At 38.8% G+C, this 7,857-nt stretch overlaps 1 protein-coding gene across 1 annotated transcript in view; it reads left to right on the top strand.

Moving 5' to 3' along the window:
- The window catches only part of LOC107092146 (potassium channel subfamily K member 2-like), an 18,907-nt gene extending 11,318 nt beyond the window's left edge, over positions 1 to 7,589 (top strand). Inside the window, exons 6-9 of the mRNA XM_015386464.1 lie at positions 2,341 to 2,501; positions 3,288 to 3,474; positions 3,562 to 3,701; positions 6,864 to 7,589. Of these exons, the coding sequence (XP_015241950.1) occupies positions 2,341 to 2,501; positions 3,288 to 3,474; positions 3,562 to 3,701; positions 6,864 to 7,199 (824 nt within the window). The 3' untranslated portion in view covers positions 7,200 to 7,589. The remainder of the gene's footprint in view (positions 1 to 2,340; positions 2,502 to 3,287; positions 3,475 to 3,561; positions 3,702 to 6,863) is intronic.
- Positions 7,590 to 7,857: the final 268 nt, after the last annotated feature.

Raw genomic sequence — 7,857 nt, 5'->3', positions numbered from 1 at the left:
AAGACTTGTTTGAGAGAGAGATTCTAAAATCATTTATTCAGACTCAAGAGAATTATGGGTTGATTTAATCTGATTTTTAGAAATTTTGCAGTTGAGAAGTTACCTGATGTCCCAAACGGAATGCTCTATTCTTAGTTCACCACCTGCTGATATGGAAATGTTGTTCATGAAAGTCACCAAAGAGAAAAAAATCGACAAAACAGTGTCATATCTATATTAACGTTTACAGTCATGTATGTAAGGAGAGCCTCCTGGGGTTAAAAAGAGATGGTGAATTAGAAATGAATGTTGTGATTGATGATCAAGAGAGGGCACTAGTATGTGAAACTACTAGTGGCTATTGGCCATAAAATGACCAATAATCCACAACCTAAAACATGGAAAGTTGTTGTACTTTAGAACACCATATATCATTTTAAAACTCAATAAGGATTACACAAATTGGAGCTGGACACAGACACAGGTTGGAGACCACACTCATATCTTTTGGGATTGCCCAAATATCAAAACATTCTTAGAAGGAATCAGAGGGAAATGCAAAAAATTTTACGTGTTCATGTCGATTAGAACCTTCTTGTCTTTGTCCTGGGATTGCTCCCAACTAATTTGTTAAGTAAAGAAAAACTCTCCATTATTGGAGCCCTTGTGCTGAAAGTAAAGAAAATTATTACTATTATGTTGGTAAAAATCCTTTTCCCCCATGTTGTAAATCGAAGGGGAGAGAGAGAACAATAAGGGTTTAAAATATAGAGGAAATAATGGCAAAGCTTAACCTGTCCTTGAATTTATTTGAAAAAGTTGGAAGAGCATCAAGTCACTAACTCTAATACATGGCGAGAATTTAGGTGGAAGATAATAATACGTTTTTTCAGGACACCAGCGGTCATATCTAAAATGGGGTCCATACACTCAGATAAATGCTGGAGAAATTGTGGGTCACACATCGGCAACCATACCCATATATTCTGGACATGTCCTAAATTGGGAAAATTTTGGGACAGGATATTCGAGGCCCTCAGAAAAGTATTTCAGAAAACCTTTAACAAAGACCCTGAGATGGTACTTTTTGGATTATTACCAAAACACGCTACTGGAAGAGGAAAAAAATACCTTCTACAAATATTACTGATTGCAGCTCTTAAATGCATCACAGTTAAATGGTTGAAGCCCGACCCACCAACATACAAAATGTGGATAGAAAAGGTCTGGGAAATCTATTATATGGAACAAATAACTTATTGCCTGAGGCTTCAAAAAGACATATTTGTTAATAGGTGGAAACTGGCCATGACCATATTAATGCAGTAAAACTTTTTTTAATTTTTTTTTATTATTTTTTCTTTATTTCATTGTATTCTATTCAATTTCTATTGTATTTTTATTATATTTAATTATTATTTTCTATTTAATTTTTATCCCATTGGTGCTGCTTATTTAATTACTAACTATATTTATGTTTGTAAGCTACTTATGTTTAACCATGTGACCTACTTTACTTCTAAGCCTAACTTGTTGTATATACTTCAAAGTTTTGTTCTTTTTTAAAACTTTACCATATAGAGCGGCAGCCTGAATGTAGGCTTGTATGTATATGTCTGTGTAAGTTGCAAAAATTTAAATAAAAATTAAGTGATAAAAAAAAAAAAAGTTGGAAGCCATTAATGTCATTTGGAATTTACATTATAGTGTATAAGCTTAAGTTAGCTAAATAAATTTAAAAAGTCTTAGAAGAACTATATGGCTTAACCCAATGGGAGATCCATCCATCCATTTTCTCGCACTTAGTCCTTGACAGTGTGGTGGTGGGGCCTGTGCCCATCTCCAGCTGTCTACGGGCGAGAGGCGGGGTACACCCTGGACAGGTCACCAGTCTGTCGCATGTCAACACAGAGACAAACACGACAAACATAGAGTACCTGGAGAAAACCCACGCATGCTCAGGGAGAACATGCAAAATCCATGCAGAAAGACCCTGGGCTGGGAATTTAACCCAGAACCTTCTTGCTGCAAGGCAGCAGTGCTACCCACTGTTCCACGGTGCAGCTCCCACCCTACAGTGATACCTTATTACTTACAGTTTAGTCTATGGGTCTAATTGCGCATTTTGTTTTCTGTGGTTTTTGGGTTTTACAGACATCTGATGAATGTTTGATAGAAATATTCCGAGGACTGCTTGTTTTAGTCATAAAGTTTCACCAATCATTAGTATCTCTGATATAGACCAAATGTTACGTTATGAGGTGTGATGACATATTGGGACAAAATAAGTGTTCATGTATGAGCCTGTATGAATTGTTCATATATTTTTTTGAGGTGGTTTCTGATTGTGCTTCTTTGCAGGTTTTGGCAACATTTCCCCCCACACCGAAGGAGGGAGAATATTCTGCATCATCTATGCTCTGCTGGGAATCCCTTTGTTTGGTTTCCTCTTGGCGGGTGTAGGTGATCAGCTCGGCACCATCTTTGGGAAAGGAATAGCCAGAGTGGAGAAAATGTTTGTGGTGAGTCTGCTAACAGATACACATACAAAGTTGGACAGATGAAAGTATTTTATCTTAAATCACATCCATCAGTGGATACTTACAGGAAAGATCTCTGATGGTTCAAAACATTGCTCTGTTGTTTTTTTTATTATCAAACAACATTTTATAAATCTATGAATAAGGTTGCAGCACAGCCTCCAGGTAACTGTGTGGGAGAAAGCATCCATTTAAGTCAATGAGAAGCAATGAGTCATGGCTGCTAGCTGATAAGTTAATGATGGTTTAAAAGGACAGACATCCCTGCAGACTGAGGCTCTTAATAGATGTGACACAGAGAGTAACAAAGAGACAGCAGTATTTTCATCATCTAGGTTGAATGTGATAAACTTAATAAATTAATGTATTAATCTAGTTCATCTATGGTCATTAAAATACAAATGATGTAAATGAGATTTCTGTATTAATTACTAAGGATAGATGGTTTCTAAGAGGAATCAGAAACTGAAGAGCTCAGCTTGTTTCTAATGAAACAACAGGTCCAAGAAAAGATCTGCAAAACTCACTAAGGTTATTGGCTTTTACAAGCCTCTAACATATTAGCTTTTTGGTCTTAAAGGGAAGGAAGGGAAACCTAAACACAAATATGTTGTTCAGAACAATTTGCTCCTTCCGCTGCTCTCATGTTTCCCGAGGGATCAATGATTGAAATTGAAACCAAGCACAAGTTCAATTATGTCTTGTCTAAACCCATTCTGGTTCACCAAGCAGCTAAATAAACCTCTGCTGTTCCTTTCCACTGTGAAGCACTGGGCTATCAGTCAGACCAAGATCCGAGTCATATCCACGCTGCTGTTTGTCCTATTTGGCTGCTTGCTCTTCGTGGCGCTCCCGGCGGCCATCTTTAAACACATTGAGGGCTGGTCAGCCCTGGAGTCCCTGTATTTTGTGGTCATCACCTTGACCACCATCGGGTTTGGAGACTTTGTGGCAGGTGAATAATAGCTGAACTCTCTTTAAACCTGCATGCTTTTTTTCTGCATCATAATTTCAAATTTAATCAGTGTCTTTTTGTACCCAGGTGGGTCAGACATCGGGTACCTGGACTATTATAAACCTTTGGTTTGGTTCTGGATTCTGGTGGGGTTGGCCTACTTCGCTGCAATACTCAGCATGATAGGAGACTGGCTCAGAGTCATCTCCAAGAGGACAAAAGAAGAGGTACTTCACTCCTCATTCATAGCTTCTTTGTTTTTTGGGGGGGTTTTTTGCATTCAGCCCCCTTTTCACTGAAGCCCCTAAATACAAAGTGTTTAATCAGATGGCCTTCAGAAGTTATCTGATAAGTAAAAGGACATAATCTGTGTTTAATTTAATCTTAGTTTAAATCTTTAGGTGCTTGTTAAAGAACATAAGTGAACAAAGACCATCATGAAGACCAAGGACCATAGCAGGCAGGTCAGGGAGCATTGTTCCTCTCACAGAACCCTGTTTAGTCCATCACCTCAAGACCATGACACGGATTCAAACCTACCAAGACAGATGTCCACCTAAGCTCACAGAGTGGGCAAGGAGAACATGAGTCAGAGAAGCAGACAAGTGGCTCCTACTAACTATGGAGGAGCATTTCTGCTTCGCAGCTCAGGTGGGACAAGCTGACATGAAAAACACCATGTAAGGAGGACGGACACACCATAATCACTATGAAACAGGGTGGTGGCCGGATCATTATCTGGGGGACATTTTCAGCAGTGACATGTTAAGGTTAAAGGACACATGCTGCATAATTGAGACTAAAGCAAATTTCTGTTTCTCAATTTACACCTTCAACCAAATAAACAAAAGTTTGAGGTGAATGAGACAAAATAAGAGTGCGTTTAAGGAGTAGCAATACTTCTGGAAGTAACTTTGTTCATCTATCTCCCCCTTCTCCGCTGCAGAGACGCATGAACCATAAAAGCATCTGAGTTACAGTACAATGACCCCACATCAACTTTTGCCATCTGCTTAATTTCGTTTTAGTGATGTGACTCTTCTCAAATCTAATCTGCTGTCTGCCAGCCAAATGCATGACCACAGAGGATATTAAGATCATCTCCACAGGGACTGAAGCAAAATTTGGGCACAGTGTAGCAAAGTACCTTTTACAGAAGCCTTTCAATGCTAACTATAGCAAATCTTGTTGAAATTCTTTTATTGACTTATTATTAAAGAGAGATTCAGAAAGCTTTAGTCCTTCATTAACAAAAACCATTGGTCCCGCTTTAGTAAGATGGAGTCGCTCCCACTTAACAGTTTGATTATGCTGGAACAATTTAGAAAGACTTTTCAGCTGCTCTTCAGCAGATTACCCTTTTTTGAAGTGTCAGAGGAGAGGAGCCACAATGACACCACCGACTGTCCCTGTTAGTTTAACAAAACCAAATGAGTTGTACAGGCCTGATCTTCTCTCTTTGTTTACTCTAGATCTCCATGGTCTTTCATACTGAGGTCTTGCTGTGAAATAGCATATTCTCGCTAGTTTCTAAATGTCAGTTTGTCAGGGCTTTTATCAGTCGCTGTGACATAATCAGAAATAAAAACAGAGCAGTGAGAATTTTCACATTCATGGAAACGCCACTGGACTGTCTGATTTGTTTAGGGGGGTTAATTGGTAGAGATTGCTCTACAGAGGATGTTGAGGTTCACACAAAGTAACAGCGGTATTTGTAATGAAAAAAAAAAAATCAAAATGACGGACCACAGTAGCAGTTCAACCAATTGATTTGGAATAGATTTAAAATCATGTTTTTCTGTTAAATTAATGCATATCCTGACGAGTATTATGACTAAGGCAACTTGTTCACGGATGGCACCATGTACAAACTCAAACCCACACGAGCTCCATCCAGGAGGTCCATCCTGTGCAGAGGTGCTTATGCAGATACATTATGTTAACGCAGTGAAGTTGACTTCCTGGACTAATACCGGATTCACCCATGCTTCATATTAATCATAAAACACACCAGCACAAACGATGTATGTGTCAAGTATACGGAGGAGAATGTAAGAACATAAAAATGGTACAAAACTATCCAACTTGTTCTTAAACCTCTCATCTCACACATCAGATAAATCTTTCTCTGTTTTAACAATACATTAGAAAATAAATCAGAAATTGTTTTTTTTTTCTAATTTAAATATCAAGTATCAATAAAGGTTTGTAATATAAAAACAAGATTATTCAAAAGAATAATTTATCTGTTTTCCTAACTGCTACTTTTAAAGATTTCTGTTTTTAGAGTCTGATAAATTCTAACTGGAAAAGGTAAAGACTACTCATTGCAGTTTTCCCTGACTGAGAAGAGCTTTTGAAGAAAGTCTGGCGAGTAGAATATTATGAATGATTAATTCTCAGTAGACCAAAAAAAAAACATCAGGAGGTTTCAGTTCTCTTTATGTCCCTTGCATCATCCCAAAGCTAACAAAACCTCTGGTGAATGATCACCAATCCATCCTTTGTTCCCACAGCACTGCATGCTCCTTTGTCAGGGAAATGAATCGGTAGAGGTCATCCTATGTTCCCTTCTGCCCCATAAGTAGCAGAAACATCTTTAAACATACAGTGATTTGGAAAGTTTTCACACCCCTTGTCACATCAGAAGAACAGTCTAATGAACATCACTTTTATTCAGTTTTTTAACGGAAGATTCTCCGCTGGTTCTAGATCTGGACTTTGACTAGGCCAATCCAACACGTGACTATTGTTTGATCTAAACTGTTTCATTTCGTTTAAAAGTTGTTAAATGTTGTCTTGGTGATATGTGAATTAATAGGTATTCCCATCACCGCTGCTCTGTGATCAGCTTAGGTTACTGTCTCTTTAATTTCTCTATTCCTGCCAAAGAAAATAATCCAAATAGCATCATGCTGCCACTACCATGTTTCACAGCAGTGTGAACTTTTGCATTAAAGCCAAAAAGTAACAGTTTGGTCTTATCAGGGTTTGGTCTGCTGTGTCCCCTGTACTTCCCCCAGCAAAATGGTGTGTTGGTTGATCTTCATGCTGCTATTTGTTCACAAATTTTCACCAACAAACCCTAAGGTCTTCAAAGACGTTTACACTTTTTTGTCAATGTGATGATGATTATTTAATATAGGGTCGAGAGGGTTGAGCAGGTGAGGAATTACCATAAAAATTCAAAGTTTAAATCTATAACAGCTAACCTCATTTCTTTGGATTATTTCCAAATATGGAAACGAATGCATGGAGAGATTAATAAAGTTTGCATGCTTAACTTTCAATAAAAAAGTGAAAAATAGATCAATTTGAGCCGTTCACTTAAAGGTGCTGTAAACTCGTGGCTTACAGTGCTGTCTCTATCCATCTCCATCACCCTCCAGGTCGGAGAGATCCGAGCACACGCTGCAGAATGGACTGCCAACGTCTCTGCAGAGTTTAAAGAAACCCGTCGTCGTGTCAGCGTGGAGATCTACGACAAATTCCAGCGAGCCGCATCTATGAAACGCAAACTGTCCTCTGAGCTAGGATTCAGCTCGGCACCTGAACTCACCCTGCCTAAGAGGGCCATGTCGATCAATTTCAATGACGAATGGGAGAGGACCGAGAGGGATGCTGGGCTGCAGGGCCTGACCACTCCACTGACCAGGAATGGCGGATCACTCATGAACGGGCTTGACCCAGAAAGGGGAGACGTCTCTGTCACTGAACACTTCTAGAAGAAGAGGATTCCCCAGACATTGGCCAAACATAAAGCGTGAAGAACAAAACAGAAAATGAGCTCAAATAAAGCAGATTTTACTTTGGGTAACTCTCTGTTGTCTCCAACATACAAAGTAGCTGCTGATACGGTTTCAGCCATTAGCCACACTTTTGGTCTGTTTTAACTACTTGAACAATTGGAAATGCATGAATTTGTCACTCTGTGCTTGTCTGTGTCTGAAACGCTCAACATTTTCATTATGGAAGAAAACACATCAGATGTCACATCCACAGACCTTGTAGGACTGTAGATTTAGTCAAAGTAGACTCTGATCCATGCAGAGAGCAGCCTAGTGTCTCAAAGCATGGGCTATCTCTAGTACATTTTCTAAGAATTTAGGATTTATTTGAAGTACCTAGCTTTACAATTTTAAACTAAGCACATACAACGTTTTGCATTTTTTGGGGGGAAAAAATGTATATTAAAAAAATTTAATAATCCATTATTAGTGCATTAAATTGTAGCCCATAAATCTGATTCTGCACAAATTCTCTTCTACATATTGAATTGCAGTTGCTAACCTTTATTCAGGGGCGGATTTACCATTAGGCAAAACTAGGCAGTTGCCTAGGGCCCCGAGTTCCTGGGGGGCCCCCTAAAACTCCTTTTACATG

This window comes from Cyprinodon variegatus, unplaced genomic scaffold, assembly GCF_000732505.1.
Source record: "Cyprinodon variegatus isolate N-32 unplaced genomic scaffold, C_variegatus-1.0 Scaffold369, whole genome shotgun sequence".
NCBI lineage: Eukaryota > Metazoa > Chordata > Actinopteri > Cyprinodontiformes > Cyprinodontidae > Cyprinodon > Cyprinodon variegatus.
The sequence above is the reverse complement of the archived record's forward strand: the minus strand, read 5'-3'. Positions and strand labels throughout refer to the sequence as shown.